The 19,630-nt window shown below is 40.4% G+C and overlaps 1 protein-coding gene across 1 annotated transcript; it reads left to right on the forward strand.

Annotated features, from left to right (window-relative positions):
- The first annotated feature begins 2,895 nt into the window (after positions 1 to 2,895).
- Positions 2,896 to 5,406, forward strand: LOC122656604 (macrophage migration inhibitory factor homolog). The gene is made up of 2 exons (XM_043851199.1): positions 2,896 to 3,012; positions 5,161 to 5,406. The coding sequence occupies exons 1-2, from the start codon at positions 2,902 to 2,904 to the stop codon at positions 5,386 to 5,388; spliced, it is 339 nt and encodes a 112-aa protein (XP_043707134.1). The 5' UTR covers positions 2,896 to 2,901; the 3' UTR covers positions 5,389 to 5,406.
- Positions 5,407 to 19,630: the final 14,224 nt, after the last annotated feature.

A 19,630-nucleotide genomic window follows, 5' to 3' on the forward strand; every position in this document is an offset into this window, starting at 1 on the left:
AATTATTAATTAGGGAAAAAAGAATGTTGCCCTTTCACATGAGACAATGAAATGACCATCTCGCCCCTCATCTTGGATGCTCATGCACTCCCATTGGCCCTCGTGGTGGCACAAGGGCCATGCAGCCTATCAGCAAACCCCTTCCCTATTGATGCTTTCATGTACACTCTCATTGGCCCAATGCAAACGCAAGACCACACTCCTAGATAATTTCTCCCTATCATTTTTTTACTTTTGGATATTAAGCTAAACAAAGAGATGTAACGTGTAAGAAAGAGCAATTTAAAATTGAGTTGGAGAGATTGTGGAATCGAAAATGATAGCGTCAAAGATACGTGATTTTCATGGTCCAATGACATAAGCCAGGAAAAAAAATTTGATTCTTATTTTTTTATATATAATATCTGGTTTAGTGAGCAGAGATCATTTTTATAACCAATGTATGACCTAGCTAGCTTAGGGTTTTGTGTCTTTATCATGAGTAATGTGAATTAATGAACCAAATTAACAATTAAATTTTATTCATGCATTAATAATGAAGATGAATAAATTAACTTATCATGAATATGGTGGATTAATGAACCAAATTAACAATTAAATTATATTTATGCATTAATGAAGATGACTAAATTAAGTTTATCATGAATCATGGTTTTATAACCAATGTATGACCAAGCTAGCTTTTGGTAAAACCATGAAGAGTTAAATATATATGCACGCATAGAACGCCAGTCCTTAAATTTACTCGCATTCGAATTAAATAACTACCAGTTGTCTTCCTCTAGTTGAAATATTAGATACTCTTATCTTCTAAAATGCTTCAATCCAAAAATAATAATAATAATAATCTTCAAAAATTCGGAAAATTATCCCGTGTTATATGGCCCACACTTATATATAGGTCTTTTCCACCCCTAAATATATTTTTATTTTTTATTCATTTAATTTATGAGATAAAAAATAATAAAAAATAGAAATATGTGTAGGTATAGGATACGCCTTAGACTCGGAGAGTCTTTTCTACACACACATATATATGGGGTGATATTCTCTACCCGGCCGGGAGCACATCGGGTGCCCAGACACATGGCAGTCGTTTTGCCACCCTATGTGTCTAGGCGTATCATGCACCCCTAGTGCAGAGAACATTTTCCCCACATATATGTAAGGAATGTCAGGCTATGTAACAACACACGCCTTCTTGTGTCTATCTGTTTCTCTTTCTTCTATTGGGAGGTGCTAGCATACACTATACATCTAAACAAGGAACTCAAACTCATATATATATGTAAGGAAGTAGTTTTCTATCTGGGAGTGTGGCCTACGCTAGCACTCCCATGTGTCTATCTCTTTCCTCCTCAAAATAAGGGGGTAGAGGTGTCTTTTCATATGAGAAGGAGAGAGATAGACTCATGGAAGTGCTAGCATAGGCCACACTCCCGGATAGAGAACTTTCTCCCATATATGTATATATATATATATATGCAAGATCAGAGAGGGTTCTCATTGGGATAGCCTACACCCCCTCACATTGATTTTTTTTAATTATTATTTTTTTCACTATAAAAAATTAATATAATAATTCATGTGAGGATACGTATTATGCTAGCAACCTATCTCTCTCTGTTTTTCTATCTCACACATACACACACACAAGAAATGACCTTGTTGAGGTGTGCTTCTCAATGCCACTTGCTCAGAAAACCCTCTCCCAATAGTTAAATTAATTGTGAGTTTAAGAAGAAAATAATAATAGGAGAAGGTTTAAGTATCTGAGCAGGCCACATAGGGAGCGCACCAATAAGGAACGATGAAACAAACTTCCTTAAATAGGGGTATAAAGGTCATTTCACATGTGTGTGTGTGAGAGAGAGAGAGAGATAGTACCCTTTGCAGTTGGCTCAAATAACCTTTTAGCATACTGGTATCTGATACATCATAAAACCGGCACCTAATAGGATTCTGACAAATGTAGCCCCATGTGGGTGAGGACGGTATGTGCCTGCGATTAGGTCGTCCCATTGAGGATGAGGCGAGGAAGAATCGACCTAAAGTAACTGAGCAACCCGATCCTGAGAGGGGGTCGGCCATGCCCCGACGCCAAATCTGGATAAGGCGATGGAATCATTCCCTGAAAATAACACAAAATGGCCCTAACGGCCCTAAATTAGTGCAGTAATCTAGCCTGGTGTGCCGTGATGGGCCGAATAGCTTATCCTTAGTCTTAAAAAGGTTCCTAATCGCCTAAACTCACGTCGGGGGGATTCTCTTTCCTATTAGGTCATGTCATCGCCTGCAGGACTCTCTCAATCACATATAAGTAACTGAGTGATCTCCTTCTATGATCATCTGATTTCAATTACTATTATCTGTTGCTAGAGAATTCTGACTTAGGCATCGGAGCGACCAAACCGGCTTGGCACGGTCCCCTATTACTATTTTCTTCTTTGTAGGAACAGCACACTCCCCCCCCCCTCGTTCTTGATGCAACAGTGTCCATAAAAAATGGAAAAATATTCTTTGTCGGGGGAGGGGGGACACAATCCACGCCCAGAGACAATGGGGGTGAAATGACCGCTCCGCCCCATGAAAGGCGGAAATTCCACCTTCAAGGTGCTTGTGCATGCATGTGTGTGGCCCCTGCACTCCGCCACGGAGAACGCTCCCCACAAAAAAAATATTCAGAAAATGTATGGAAGATGCAAATAGAGTGATTACTGTATTGCTTTCTCTAATCATTCAACCAAGAAGGCCCAAATAGCAAAGGACAAGGAGTAAGTAGTCTTAGTTTTCTTGAGATTCCCCAAACTTCCTTCTCTTCCTCCCTTTTCATTATTTATACTACTCACTGAATTCACTCCTTCTGGGAGATTGATCGGGCGCGCACACACAGAGAGAGAGATGCCTTGCCTGAACCTCTCCACTAACGTGAGCCTGGATGGACTAGACACCGCTCCCCTAGTCTCGGAAGCCATCAAGGCCATCGCTAATATCATCGGAAGACCTGAGTCTGTAAGTTTCTCTCTCTCTCTCCACTGATCTCTATTTCTGCTGTCAAACCGAAGAAAATACAGATTTCTTTATCTCATGAAATCGCTCGATCTAGTTCTCGAAAATAATCGATCCTACCTTCCTTAATAAGTGATATTATTTCCTTTTCTAACTACCAATCATTAGTTGCGTCTCTATTTCTCTTCTTTTTCCATAATCAATTTTGAAGTAGAAAACTCATTTATTTCCCGGTTATTCTTTTGTTTTAATGAAATTCGGGAACTGATTTTTTGCTGCTAGCCGGGTTTGCAGTCAAAGAAATAATTCACTTCTCCTTTGGTTCACAAATACCCTCCTAGGTATTAGAATTTTCCAAAATAGCCTTTTAGATTCGGTTTTTTTGGCTATGAACTGATAGCAGGAACATTCTTGCAACTTGAATAGCAGCAAAATTTCGTCCATACAGCCAAAAAGAGCCTCTAAGGGTTCTAAACACCGATCGAACACTCTCTAGACCTTTCATTTGCAAATCTGAGTCACATTCATCTGACATTGCAATTCAATGAGAAATTCTTAGGAAAGCTATTTTGATCTTTTAGGGTTTTTTTTTTTTTTTTGGGAGGAGGGGGGAGGAGGCCAGGAGGGGGCGGAGGGACATGGAAGAGGGATATTAAAATTTTGGATCAATAAGAAATTGGTTTATTCGATCATATATAAAATTCCAGGCCCAAATTCAATCATTTTTTATTGACAAATAAGGGGAGGGGGACATGAAAGGGAGATACGAAAATTTTTATATTGGTAAGCATTTTTTTTTTTTTGGGGGTAAACCCAACTTTAGTCATTTACTCTTTCTTATAATGCCATACCCTCACATGTTGGTTATTCCAACTAGGGTTTTTTTAACTTTTTTATTATGGAAAATCTAAATCCTTATTTTTTTTAGGAAATTTCTCTCCTCCACAAATACAATATCTTCTTTCACTTGATCCACATAACTTTCCCTAGGATTCAATCTCCAGGTGGTAATCTAATTCTGGACTTTATTTCTTAAGAAAATATTTTAATGCATAGGGTTATCTCCTCCCATATTTGAGTGTCCTTTTTTAGGGGAGGGGTTTTGGTAGGTGAGACTATGTTCTCTACATGTAACCTCTTTTTTCCCCCTCATGTACATCCATTCCATTTGATTGCAAGTAAAAGAAATGAAAGTTGGGAAATGAAAGTTGGGAAATGAAATTGGTTTTAAAAAAAACTTTTGTAATCATGACTATATTACTATATGGTAATTATATTTTTCAAATGTAATCTTTATTTTCTTTTTTAAATCCAAGGGGTTTGATTGTACAGTAAAATAAAATTTAATGACCAAATTTGAAATGATTCGAAATTAGTTACAAAATCCTTTTACAGAATAATAATTACAAAATTTTTCATTTTGGTTTTGATTTAATTTTGTTTCACTTTCTATTATCTCCTTTGCAATAGAGCCAAATTAAATTCTTGGGTCCTGAGCTCCTGATAATGTTCACAACGGTTGAACATTGTAAGCTCTCTACACATTTATGTCCTCCGCCATTCCTAGAGAGATTTTAAATAAGAGATACTTCATGTAGGAAATAATTCCTCTTTAGCACGCCAACCCCTCCAGTGCAGATTCAATGGCAGAGGAACTCAGGGTGCATGCCGGGTGTCTTCAGCCGTTGGATCCGCGCTAGAGGGGCTGGCATGCCAGAGAGGATCCAGGTCCCAAATCCTAAGTTTTTGGTTAAACTTGCATGCTTTAATTGTTGGGATTCAGCTCTTCTCCTGTTAGCCCATCGCCCAGGGACTGCCCAGTGAGGCGTCCAACAGTGCTGGGCTGCTAGGCACAACAGAATGCATGCCGGCCCCACCACATTCTTGTGCGCCCAGCATCCTAGTGCCATTGAATGGGATCTTTATCCCCTCCAGTTCCTGCCTAGCCCAGTTCCCCAATACTCCTAATAAGGGGGGTGCAATGATCACCCTACCCTTGCTCGAACACTCTGCCCAGGTGGGGTCCACACCCCTCATTAGAGGCAATGGGGAACTGGAGTAGGTAATTTTGGCGTTGGATGTTTCAATGGGCTCACAGCTTCTGAATTAATTAATTATAAGTCCGTACTAATAATTAATGTGAAATTGCAGTATGTGATGGTGTTGCTGAAGGGATCGATACCCATAACTTTCAACGGGAACGAAGAACCAGCAGCTTTTGCGGAGCTAATATCGATGGGAGGGATCGATTCTGACGTGAAAAGGAAACTGATTGCCGAAATCGGCACCATTCTTGAGACAAAACTCTCCATCCCAAAGTCACGATTCTTCTTCAAAGTCTTCGACACTACGGCTATGCGCTTCAACTCCAAAATCTGACCTTCCCTTTCCCTTCCCTATTACTTCATATATCACCGATTAATATAACCAATCAAGGCCTTCTCTTTCTTTATCATTCTTCTTCCTCCTCTTGTTTTCTCAATTCCAATAAGCTAATGCTAATAACATGGGTATTGTTTACATGCCACCTGAAAACCACCATTTTTTAATATATGTTTTGAACTCAAATTTTTTTTTTCTTTCTATCATTTCCCAAAAAATTCTCACGTTCTTTTCAAGAAAAATTTTGACTAGTGAACTAGATGTGGGATATTAATTTAGATTAATTTTACAAAAGTTGATCAATCCAAAATTATCAAAGTAGATTATCAGCTTTGTTTAAATATTTTCTAAACATTTATTTTAACATGTCAAATAGTCTAATTTGATATCATAAGAGACTAATAAGGATAACATGTTCACAAAGTTTTAGTACAACTACGGACACAAAAAATATAGTCTTAGCGGCAAAATAATGTCCTCCAAAATCCGTGAAGGAAACTCGATTTTTTTTTTTTTTTTTTTTTTATGTTTTATAGAAATAGCATGCTTGCTAGAGGTCAGCTTAGGTTCACGTATGAGAATGATTGCAAGCCATCCAAGCGTACGTGAATCTGAGCCGAGTCCTGCTGACTAGACTTGATAATTGAGTTATGAAGAAATCTCCATCAGATTTTTTTTTGGAAAAAAAAAAGGTTTTTTCAGGCATAATGTTAATTTTCATATTAAAACACGTCTTGTATTTTTGTCACCTAGAAGAATGATGTGTCAATTCTCATCCTTAGATGTCTGTGGCATGGTGTGAATTGGCCACATGTTGTATTTTGGGTTCAAACTCAATTATATACTCTCAAATGTAGAGGCATTCCCTCATGTGCGTGTTCATGTGCCCCTATTATAATCCCTCGTGCACCCTTTTGGAAGTTGCAGATTTTTTTAATTTTCAATTTTGTCACTTGACAAACTCATATTGGTCCAACCTCTGATGTGTGAGTAGGGGCCTTAAATGTTAGAATATTACTAATATATGTGACCATATATTAATTGGGTTTGATAAAATCGGGCTAATTATTTGATCTAATTAAGTGGGATATATGAGTTCTAGTTAGTCTAATATGGGCTGGCTAGTGTGGGCCTATTGTTGCCCATTGGACTTGTGATGAGTGGGTCCATTGAAAAATTCTATAAATAAAGAGGTAGGTCCCTCCTCCTAACCCTAAGATACACACAATGGTATTCGGTTCTCTCATCTATATATACTTCAAAACTCTAAGGTCCTAATTTCCTAATGAGATGACCTATTTTGTATAATGCACTACTCATATCAGCAGTCTAATACCTATGTTGAATTCCCCTTACCACCCTCAATTCCCGGTAAGGAACGATTGTTTTTTCAATGCGTAAAAGATACTACTATTAAGAGATAAAAGACAGAACATCTTCATCGACATGTCAACTGATTCTACTAGTTGTAGCTCTTATGAGCAACCGAAATAATACAATTGTCTTGTTTAACAACATTAACTTATTCAAATTAATAAAAGTAGTTCTATTATATTGGAGTCATTCTAAAAAAGGAGAAATTAGCACTACTTGGTGAAATAGATTCTTTTAGACTCAAATTCCAACCATCTACCATTGCTCTATTCCTTGCTTTAGTAGGTCCACTAATACTCAATTTGGCTCTCCTCCATCCTTGGCAGAAACTGGAGGGTCTAACACTCTAGACCAGCAAAACAACGGGGGTAATGTGGGTCCCACCTATGAAATGACCATTACCCCTTTTGTTTTGCTCGGCTAGTGTCACACCCCTATCCCGACAAGGGATAAAATACAATATCAGGGTATGATTGGGGTGACATGCGTCATCCCACCTCACCGCCAGGATCTCGATGCAGTGGCCAACTCACAGTCATAAACCAACATCACAATACAATAATATCAGAGTGCGAAAAACAAAGGAATATTATATTTTCAACGATCATAAAATAAGCGGAAGCGTTTACAGTAGTTTAACCCTCATGTTCATACGGCTAAATGATACGTAAATAGTTTGGATGGACATCCTGAATGACCATAGCATAACTATCCCAAAACAAGTATAACAATAAATATTTATATAAGGCACGTGGCCCCAAAAAAAATAAAAGAAGGGAACAAGTCCCAAGTATCAATACAGCCCGTAGGCACAATCATCATGGGCAACCATCGCCATGATCCTCAGTCACGGTCTCTGGCTCCATAGTAATCATCTGCATCAAAATCTAAAAAGAATGTGTAAACGGGGGTTAGCTCCACCGAGCTAGTGAGAGAGAAAAGGGGATGCACAATCACACAATCACAAATAGTCCATGGTGCATGCCATTATTAATTCGTTTACCACCTAACATACAATGCTAAGTCAATGGGTATATGCTACTGCAATAACTCGGGAAGACATTATGGATCCTTCCATTCTCACCACAATGCAACTTCAATTATTACTATGGAGCCCGCGCCGGTCGTAGTCATCACCACCCAAAGGCAGACCCCGATAACCATTACTACCCCTGGCCTGGCCTCTCTAACTCTCCACAGGCAGCAGGTGCTCTGGCTACCCAACACCTAAACCCCTGTTGGTAAGGGTCGTAGCATAGGGAACTGAGCCTAACCACAGATATACTACATGAATCCTATCGTGTTGAGAGGTACATCCGGGTGTGTCAACGTCCCATTCCATCTAACCCTCGGGTACCAGCACAACACGGCGCATCAGGTAAGAATGAGATGCAATATACAATTCCACGTATCCGGGGTTAGGTGCGATACTTCCCGCACCGTAACCCAACATAAATCCATATCATCCAAATCATCATCATCGAATAAGAATAAATGCAAATATGCAATCATGCTTGAATGATAATGTCACAATATAATTCATAAATGCATGAATAAGCAATAGTAAACAAGCTCAAACAGTCACCCAAACCCACTCACCAATTACTTCAAATGGAATTTGTATAAGCGCAACGATTCCCGCTCAAAATCACCCCATTGCACATATGTTGACGCCTATGGAAGTGAATAAGAGTGTGAGAGAGTGTAGGGGAAGCCTTATAGAGAAACCCCACAGTTTACATAAGTTATAAGCCTTAAAAACTACATCGGAGGCAACGTCGGACTCAGCAGGCTTGCCTCCGACCTTCCTGCAGGCTCAGGTCACATCGGAGGCAAACATCAGACTCACGCAGTCTTGCCTCCGACCTTGCCTCCGACCTTCCCTCTAGGCTCAGGACACATCGGAGGCAACATCGGACTCACGCAGACTCTGCCTCCGATGCAACCCAAGTGTGATTTCAAGGTCTTTAAAAGCCCAGGGTTGTCCCATTTGGTTCTCTAAGCCTCAAGGGACTAGGGAGGGGGTGTCTTGGAGTCTATTTGGGTCTTTGAAACACCCAACATCCAAAGATTTAAGGGGGTTTAAAGGATCAAAAGCTCAAAAATCCAGATTTGGGGTTTTCTTTGGTGGTTGAAGCTTTAGAATCAAATATATTCAGCAAGAGGTCAAATAGAGGTCTTTATAGGATTGTAATGAAAATGGGATAGCATCCTACAAGGGGAAACTACACATGGCTCGAGCTAACCCTTTGGGTTTCCAAAAAGAAATCCCCATCTTGGGGCTGCAACCAAAGAACCACCCAAGCTCAAACGAGCAAGGGGGAAAGAGAGAAAAAGGGGGGAAAAGGGGCACTTGGCTTACCTGGTCTGAGATACACAAGATGTGCCCTCTTTAAAGCTCCAAACCCAGCAGCCGTTTCCTTTTTCTTCTTCCCTTCCTTCTCCTTCTTCTCCTCCTTCTTCTCCTTCTTCTCCTCCTTGCCTTTCACGATTAGGTTAGAAAAGAAAAAAAAAAGAAAGACTAAGGAATAGTCTTACCCATCTCTCTCATATAAAAAAATCACCTTTATTGGCCTATTTGGATAAGGCCTCATAAGTGTAGGCTAGGGTCTGTTTGGATAGGGTCAAACAACCATCCATCCCTACACAAGCTTTAAAAATCCTAACTTGGGCCTCAAGGCCCACATAAGGTCAAGTTAATAAAAAGGGGTAAGGGTAGGGTCAAACATGGCAGGACACCAATAGCACCTTAGCCACAGGGTCTCACCCACAAGAGTCCTTGTCAGCAGCATTGGATGCATGGTTGGAGGCAGCCAGTAACCTTGCCTCCGATGCGAGTAGGAAGGTGGTTCCCACCATAAGAGGTCAGGGCCTTTGGACCACACTCCGAGGGCTTTGAGAGGGCAGTAAGCACACAACAAATTTGGTCAACTACTTACCCCTGACATGTCAAGGTGCAACCTCCGTGATCCCGACTAGTTTCCATAGGTAACCTCGTACTATGGTCAATATAGCTGGGTGTGACCACCAGTGAGAACAACTCACCGGCATACGTGGCAGTGATAACTACACGTCACAGGGAAGAATTAATAATTACTTATACTCCCGGGGTGCGGGTATAACATTCTCCCCACCTTACAAGAAATTTCGTCCCCAAAATTTGAGGCAGCTAGGGTCTCAAGTGATAAGGGCTATTGGATAACAACATCCCAAGTCACCCACATCTTAAACTAAATCAAAGGTTGGGTCAAGATGAGGCAAAGGCCTACATGTCAAAGAAGTCAGGTTCCATAATTCTCTTTTTCTTACAGGGTCACATTACCACAGGAGTGTGGTTCATAATAACCCTAGGAAAATAGGGTTTCAACTACTAAGTTAAGTCTCAAGGAACAAAGGTTCCCTAGATCTTTCAGATCAGGTGATACCACTCTAGCCTTCACTACTCTGGTCATTCTTGGGTTACAGGATTTAACCTGTCCATAACCCAACATAGGGTTTACATTCTGAAGGCTTTCACATCTGGTTATCTCATTTCCTAACCCAACTTTAGAATGATTTGGAATATTGATGGAATCTTCTATTGTTCACTCCCAGTACGGAGGGAACACATTTGGTGATCCATTACCCCAGTCATATCTGTCGTTGGAGAAGATCTTGTTACATCCTTCAGTTTCAGCTTTCACAACCTTTAAACCTACTACACAGTTATCCCACAAGGAAGAGTCCACATCAGTCCTCTTTCGAGAACCAATAACCCTTTAATAGTTTTGGTCCAAGTCAACTCTTCAAGCAGGTCTCAATAAATTAACCTACTCGGTCATTAAATTCATTATTCATTATCCTAAGGTTTGGTCAACCAAGGTCAGGGCTCTAACTAGTTTCACAGTAAGGTCGAGGTAAGTCATACTTGTAGTACCAGAGAATCACTCTAGTCACACAAGTCCAAGGTTCTAAGGGATATCTATATGTATATTTATCATACCAATATGTAGGCATAGATTCAATAATTACATTCAAATCCTTATGGACATATCTGTCATCTAGGTTAATCCAACAGAACAAGAAGTTCTCAGGTACGGTTCGCTAAGTCCCTTTTTTTTTGGAAAGTCAAATCACGGTGTAGGACTCCCTCTATGAGTCTAAACAAGGTTGGATAAACCAAGTAAAGTTCAAATAGAGTCGTCACTAGCTTGAGGTGTTATGAATGACTTCCAAATATACGTGACCTTCATGGCTCAATCACATAGACCAGCCCAAACCAGCCTATTACTTTCCTTTCTTAGTACCTACCCATAAGGTTTGGGTCCTTAAATTCACAGGGTCTAAGGTCTTCATCCTCAAAGGTAACTTTTCTCCTTTCATGTAAGAGAGGAGTCACAGCGATTATCAATGCCTGCTAGTTCTTATTAGCGGGCCCAGTCGGGTACAAGTCCTAACCTTTTTCAATTTAAAGATATTAACTAGACTTAAGTGGTCCCCACAAATGGGTCACACAACAGGGGTGGTCGATCTAGGGTATAGGCACATGATCATCACATATAGGTGTGGTCAAAAGGTCTCCAAAATAGGCTCAAAATCTTAAAAGAAATCGGGTGGACTCACAAGCGACGTCAGCACTCCGGGTGCATTCGTGGCTCCTCCGTGAAAATAGGTAGAGCGGATTAACGGGCGGATGTGGAATGCAAATCCGTTCATTCGTCCGGTCTCAAAAGTCTCAAAGGCAGAGAGAGTTGAAGTCAAACGGATCTACGGACAGGCGCATGAGTGTGGATCCGTTCGTTGATCTGCATAGTTTTAAAATGATAATTTAAAGTTTTATGCGGAGTGGATTCACGACAAGTGGATCCGTTCGTTCGTTTGTTCGTAGTATTTTTAACAAAATAGAGCCACGAGTTTTAAAACTCATTTTTTTGCTCCAAAGAAAAGGACATAACCGCAGGGAGAAAAAGCTCTACAGGGACTTCCGTTCAAGCTCCCCTTAGGTGGTTTTCTTGTAATCCTAAGCCTCAAGGTTCAACTCTCAGTTGTTCAAGATATGGCTTTCTTCCCATTTCTACTTCCTCTTTTCTTGGATTTGGGATGAATCATCTCAAGTTGTGATCATGTCTTGATTTTGCTTGTAATCCCATAGCCATGTACACCAAGTCCATGCCAAAATCGATTGGCCGGAACTAGGGTTTTTAGGTGTAAATCAAGCCCTATTTGATCAATGACACTAAGTTGTTGGATCCTTGTTTGATTATTGCATCTTTTATAAATTTTCAAGTCTTTGTAAACATTTTAGAGATTGTTGCTATGTTTGTCATGTCTAGTTGAATTTTACTAGGATTATGTTCAGGTTTTGGTTGTGGTAAAGTCCTCAATTCACAATATTTTGGGAAAACTCTCCAAGTTCAAATCTAATTCTTTTACATGCCATAAAATCTCATAGAAAAGTATCACATTGTCTTATCTTCAAACATATTTTCTTGTATACATGATTGTTGATAAAATCCTTAGAATCTTTCCTCTTCTCTTTTGCCATATTTGATTCGGTCTTACTAGATAAGGCTTAGCTTACATTCTCTGAGTTGTCACAAACCATATTTACTTGTTTCCCAAGATTCAAACTTTCAACCACAAAATCTGAAAAAAATTCATTGAAGTTCAAGGCATGCTCCATGATTGAATAAACCCATTTCTTGCTTGAACCCACTGTTTTGTATAAAATATTACTTTCTAGGCATATTATGACCATGAATCTTTATTATTTATCATGTCATTCACATAATGACCATGCCTTTCCTTTTTCCCCAACTTTTTAGATCACAATTTGATAAAAATCAGAATTTTCTAGCCTAAGAATATTGCTGTAATTTAATTTGCTTTGGGAAAAGAATCAAAGGCTAGATTTTAAACCTCATAACCTTACATTGATCATCTACTTAGGCCTTAGCATTCAAGGTATTAATTTGCTATCCACTTGGCTTTTGGCTGCAGGTTAAAACAATCAATGGCTCCAAGAACACGGCGTGCATGCGTGGAACAAGTTGCACCAACTGTCCTAGATCCACTTTGGTTTCAAAAGATAGAGGACCAAGAGCTTTATCAAGACTACTTCCGCTTCAAAAATATAGTGGAAGGGGCGAAATGTAGTGTTGGATGATCTCAAAGCATACAATGTGGAACAGAGATTCGAGGCATTGGGGTGGACTGACATTCTCAACCTCCCTGAACCATATTACCCAAAACTCATCCGACATTTCTATGCAAATCTGAACACCGGGAACCCGGGTACACAAAACTATCGGGTTGTTTCGTATGTAAAGGGGGTTCCTATAGCCTTCACTGCAGCACAGTTGGCCGGCATTATCAATGTCTCCATTGGGAAAGAGAAGACCTACTGTTCACCTAGAAGGAATCCCTATACCTTCATCAGATGGGAGGTATTGACATTCTGACGACCATCAGGCGACTGAACCTGCGAGTGGTGGATGCTTCGATGAGGTCACGAAGCAACTCTTCGACCAGACTCGGCGCCTAGAGGGTATTGAGAGAGGGGTAGATGACATCAACACCTTTCTTGGTCACGATGGTGGTGGTGGTGCAAATGACTATCCCAACTTTCTCTCAACAAATTAAAGTTATCCCGGATCAGTTCTTCTAGTTCTTGTCTTAGGATGAACAACTGGGAACTTTTAGAAATGGTAGACTTGTATATTTAATCTGAGATAACCAGAATCAAATGTTTCGAATTGGAACAAATGGGGTCTTGCATTCTGAGTTGGGAAAGGCACAGTTATGTCCAAACAGAGAATCTGGAACAATTATGGTGTTTAGATTGGTATCTCTTGATTGAGCAAGATGGAATCATATGTTTTTGTTGGAATAGATGAAATCATGAATGTTGAAATAGGAAGAATATGATTGCCTCCCAAGAAGATTTAGAACAATTGGATATTTGTAATTAATCTTATATGTATCTCGATGTATTTGATTAATTCTCTCTTGTTTAAATCATTGCTGATAAATGTGCGTGGTTATGATTGATTCATTAGTGTTTATGAATTATAGCATATAATTGTCCATCTATGACCTACTTAAGACTCAACCAAGCAATTACATAGTTGTAGCTGAACAACCTATGGTTCAAGTCCTAAGTTCCATGTAACCTATTATCTTCTAAGTCCTTGTTTCACCACAATCAGTCTTCTCCTATGTCTGCACACAATCATTTATGTTCTTGAAGATTTTTAGTTTAGAACCTAATTGTGGAGAGTAAATCAAGAGTCCGCAAGACTGTGGTCGGTGCAGAGCATCATTGCTCTGATACCATGTTGTCACACCCCTATCCCGACAAGGGATAAAATACAATATCAGGGTATGATTGGGGTGACACGCGTCATCCCACCTCACCGCCAGGATCTCGATGCGATGGCCAACTCACAATCATAAACCAATATTACAATACAATAATATCAGTGCGAAAGACAAAGGTATATTACATTTCCAACGATCATAAAATAAGCGGAAGCGTTCTGATGAATTACCTCATGTTCATACGGCTAAGTGATACGTAAATAGTTTGGATGGACATCCCGAATGACCATAGCATAACTATCCCAAAACAAGTATAACAATAAATATTTATATAAGACACGTGGCCCCAAAAAAAAACAAAAGAAGGGAATAAGTCCCAAGTATCAATACAGCCCGTAGGCACAATCATTATGGGCAACTATCGCCATGATCCTCAGTCACGGTCTCTGGCTCCACAGTAATCATCTGCATCAAAATCTAAAAAGAATGTGTATACGGGGGTTAGCTCCACCGAGCTAGTGAGAGAGAAAAGGGGATGCACAATCACACAATCACAAATAGTCCATGGTGCATGCCATTATTAAATCGTTTACCACCTAACATACAATGCTAAGTCAATGGGTATATGCTACTGCAATAACTCGGGAAGACATTATAGATCCTTCCATTCTCACCACAATGCAACCTCAATTATTACTATGGAGCCCGCGCCGGTCGTAGTCATCACCACCCAGAGGCAGACCCCGATAACCATTACTACCCCTGGCCTGGCCTCTCTAACTCTCCACAGGCAGCAGGTGCTCTGGCTACCCAACACCTAAACCCCTGTTGGTAAGGGTCGTAGCATAGGGAACTGAGCCTAACCACAGATATACTACATGAATCCTATCGTGTTGAGAGGTACATCCGGGTGTGTCAACGTCCCATTCCATCTATCCCCCGGGTACCAGCACAACACGACGCATACAGGTAAGAATGAGATGCAATATACAATTCCACATAATCCGGGGGTTTCGGTGCAAGTACTTCCCGGCACCGTAACCCAACATAAATCCATATCATCCAAATCATCATCATCGAATAAGAATAAATGCAAATATGCAATCATGCTTGAATGATAATGTCACAATATAATTCATAAATGCATGAATAAGCAATAGTAAACAAGCTCAAACAGTCACCCAAACCCACTCACCAATTACTTCAAATGGAATTTGTATAAGCGCAACGATTCCCGCTCAAAATCACCCCATTGCACATATGTTGACGCCTATGGAAGTGAATAAGAGTGTGAGAGAGTGTAGGGGAGGCCTTATAGAGAAACCCCACAGTTTACATAAGTTATAAGCCTTAAAAACTGCATCGGAGGCAACGTCGGACTCAGCAGGCTTGCCTCCGACCTTGCCTCCGACCTTCCTGCAGGCTCAGGCCACATCAGAGGCAAACATCAGACTCACGTAGTCTTGCCTCCGACCTTGCCTCCGACCTTCCCTACAGGCTCAGGACACATCGGAGGCAACATCGGACTCACGCAGACTCTGCCTCCGATGCAACCCAAGTGTGATTTCAAGGTCTTTAAAAGCCCAGGGTTGTCCCATTTGGTTCTCTAAGCCTCAAGGGACTAGGGAGGGGGTGTCTTGGAGTCTATTTGGGTCTTTGAAACACCCAACATCCAAAGATTTAAGGGGGTTTAAAGGATCAAAAGCTCAAAAATCCAGATTTGGGGTTTTCTTTGGTGGTTAAAGCTTTAGAATCAAATATATTCAGCAAGAGGTCAAATAGAGGTCTTTATAGGATTGTAATGAAAATGGGATAGCATCATACAAGGGGAAACTACACATGGCTCGAGCTAACCCTTTGGGTTTCCAAAAAGAAATCCCCATCTTGGGGCTGCAACCAAAGAACCACCCAAGCTCAAACGAGCAAGGGGGACAGAGAGAAAAAGGGGGGAAAAGGGGCACTTGGCTTACCTGGTCTGAGATACACAAGATGTGCCCTCTTTAAAGCTCCAAACCCAGCAGCCGTTTCCTTCTTCTTCTTCCCTTCCTTCTCCTTCTTCTCCTCCTTCTTCTCCTTCTTCTCCTCCTTGCCTTTCACGATTAGGTTAGGGAAACAAAAAAAAAGAAAGACTAAGGAATAGTCTTACCCATCTCTCTCATATAAAAAAATTACCTTTATTGGCCTATTTGGATAAGGCCTCATAAGTGTAGGCTAGGGTCTATTTGGATAGGGTCAAACAACCATCCATCTCTATACAAGCTTTAAAAATCCTAACTTGGGCCTCAAGGCCCACATAAGGTCAAGTTAATAAAAAAGGGTAAGGGTAGGGTCAAACATGGCAGGACACCAATAGCACCTTAGCCACAGGGTCTCACCCACAAGAGTCCTTGTCAGCAGCATTGGATGCATGGTCGGAGGCAGCCAGTAACCTTGCCTCCGATGCGAGTAGGAAGGTGATTCCCACCATAAGAGGTCAGGGCCTTTGGACCACACTCCGAGGGCCTTGAGAGTGCAATAAGCACACAACAAATTTGGTCAACTACTTACCCCTGACATGTCAAGGTGCAACCTCCGTGATCCCGACTAGTTTCCACAGGCAACCTCGTACTATGGTCAATATAGCTGGGTTTGACCACCAGTGAGAACAACTCACCGGCATACGTGGCAGTGATAACTACACGTCACAGGGAAGAATTAATAATTACTTATACTCCCGGGGTGCGGGTATAACAGCTAGACCCTCCAACTCCTGTCAAGACTGAAATCAAAACTTTCTTAACAGTTTAGTTTTGAATCGGCATAATAACAAAAAAATAAAAATTGTTAAACCAATTAAAACTGGGCTGAACCGACTGATTGACACCCTTAGGCCTTACCCTCCAAATGTGGGTTTGGTAAGTCCAAAAAATTGACAACACTACTCGTCACTTTGCATATTTTACCCCGAGGGTTTTCACGAGTTGGGATGAGCCACCCACATGTGGATTAGTGGGGACAGATCCCAACCCTTCATGCCATCCCCAAGTGGGGAGTAGATCCGGACTCGGTTTTCACTTGTAGGTATTACCCAACCTAGTGGGATGTAGATAGGGATGTAATCGGGTATCCGTATCCATTTAGGGATATCTGAATTTTTATTCGAATAATTCAAGAAAAAATTATCCGATCTGAATCAATATCCAACTAATGATATAGAGGATTTTTTAAGTTTATTTTTTTGGGCAAATTTCACAGGCATCGCCTATAACTATTCAAAATGGCAAGTACATTCTAAATTTTGTCAAAATGTTAGAGACTACCCTTATTTTATATTTTATTTCAACTTAATCCACTCCGTTTGGTGTGTGCAGTTAAGTGGCTGTTAATTCTTTTATAATGGTGAAATTACCCTTATCATAGGATTCCTATTATACCCTTAAGGTTAAATCCCCAATATCCCACTTTTTAAATGACAAAATTACCCTTACCTATGAAACCCATTTCCCTCCTTCTCCATTTTTCACTTAAATGACGAAATTACCCTTACTTGTGAAACCCATTTTCTCCCCTTCTTCTCCTTCTTATCCTTCTGGTGTTTCTTCCGCCTCCGCCGCCGCCACCACCACCACCGCCACCCCTCCAGCCCTCCTTCTTCGAGCTTCCTCTCGGCGACAGATACAGAGAGATTGTCAGTCACTCACCTTTAAGCTAGGCCTTGCTCCACGTCCTTTATCTGTAGCAATCTTGATGAGTTGCCCTACTCCTTTTTGATCAAGCACCTAAGACACATTTCCATAGGACCTTGGAGAGTAAGACTCATCTCTCAAATAGAGCCCCAGTATAAGCACGAACGTAATAAATAAGTAAATCCATAAAAGCAATGAAACTCGACAACATGAACCAATCAATCCCAACAATGACACCAAAAACAGAAATACTCCCAAAACCAATGATGGGAATTCGAGGAATCTCTCGCATTCGGAACTCCCATGCTCTCGGAGCCACAACGATACGCCAAGTATTGGAATTGATAAGATTAGACTCAACAAATTCAGGAATCCGATCAAATTGTTGCTAATCCGAAACATTATAAGCCAAAAATTATGAGACAACAGCACTGTTTCTCTCACTCTCTCTTTCTCCTTGCTACCCTGTATTTTTTTTTCTGGTCAATGAGATTCCTTGAAAAGCCCTTTCTCTGAAAGAAGTTAGGGATTCGTTGTTCTTATAATCTCGATATCTCTGTAATGGCGTAACCACCGAGGCAGTTTGTTGTAAAGGGATTCCCCAATCGAATGACGAATTTTCGATATCTCAATAACACAACACAGATCAACTCATCCGTTGCTAATGGAGAAGAAACATCAGTAGTACTTCCAAGGACGTTTTCGATTACTCATTTAATGGATGTGGACTATTTCTCTCTCTCTCTCAGCTGTTAAGTGAGAATTCACAGCTGGGTTCAATCACCGAGTTCCAAACTACTGGAAACAATGGTGGAAATAACCAGAATACACTCTTCAATATCAATCAGCAACCTATACATGTGAACCCATTCTTTGAACCAACAAATTTCTTTGCATTTGGTAGTTTTCTCGTTCTCACAACGAGAATTGTATTTTGACGGTAGAAAATAGGGTTAGGGTTTTAATTTGTAGAGTTAGGGTTTTTATGGGGTTGGATTGCTGAGAGCATGGTCGAGCGGGGGAGACTGGAGAGGGTGGTGGCGGGGTTGCAGGGGAGCAAGAGAAGGAGGGCTGGAGGGGGTGGCAGTGGTGGTGGTGGTGGTGGCGGCGGCGGAAGAAACAGCAGAAGGAGAAGAAGGAGAAGAAGGAGAGAAAAAAGGAATAAAAACAAGGGCAAAATTGTCTTTTTCTAAAAACTAAGTTTTAACATCATTAATTCATCATTAAGGGTAATTTTATTTAAATTACTAAGAGGGTAAAATTGACATTTTATCTTTAGGGGTAACCTTGCTTAACGTCAAGGGAAAATGTTGACATTTTGATAAAATTTAGGATGTACTTGCCATTTTGAATAGTTATAGGGGGTGTCCGTGAAATTTGCCCTTTTATTTTTTGATAGAAGGATTTTTGAAGATTTAATAGGTTCTAAAGAATGAGGAAATGAGAATTATGAGACTAAAACATGGATTGAGAGTGGATCGTATCCATGAGGGAATATGTAGGTTATACAAATCTGAGATGTAAATGAAAAGTCGAAAATCTGAATTCAATTCGCATCTGAATCCGTCGTTTAGGGATATCCATATGTTTACATCCCTAGATGCAGGATAACTCTTGCCGACAATACTTAAGAGCAAGGTTCTAAAACTTGGGTTTCGACTAGGTTTCAATCAGCCAGAAAACGAGTTCGTCTCGGTTTCGACCATATCTCGGTCTATACTTGTGACTTTCTCCAGCTAAATCAAACCTTGGTTTCAAGGCCCAGAAGTTGGTTTTTTGCCCTGATTCTTATGTGCTGCCTATTTTTGACATTTTAAACTCAATCCATGCATTAGTTTCACATAGATAACACTAAAAATATTACTTGTGGTTTTGATCCAAGTTTGATACTGTATATTGTT

The sequence above is a fragment of the Telopea speciosissima genome, chromosome 3 (genome assembly GCF_018873765.1).
Source record: "Telopea speciosissima isolate NSW1024214 ecotype Mountain lineage chromosome 3, Tspe_v1, whole genome shotgun sequence".
In the NCBI taxonomy this organism is placed as follows: Eukaryota; Viridiplantae; Streptophyta; class Magnoliopsida; order Proteales; family Proteaceae; genus Telopea; species Telopea speciosissima.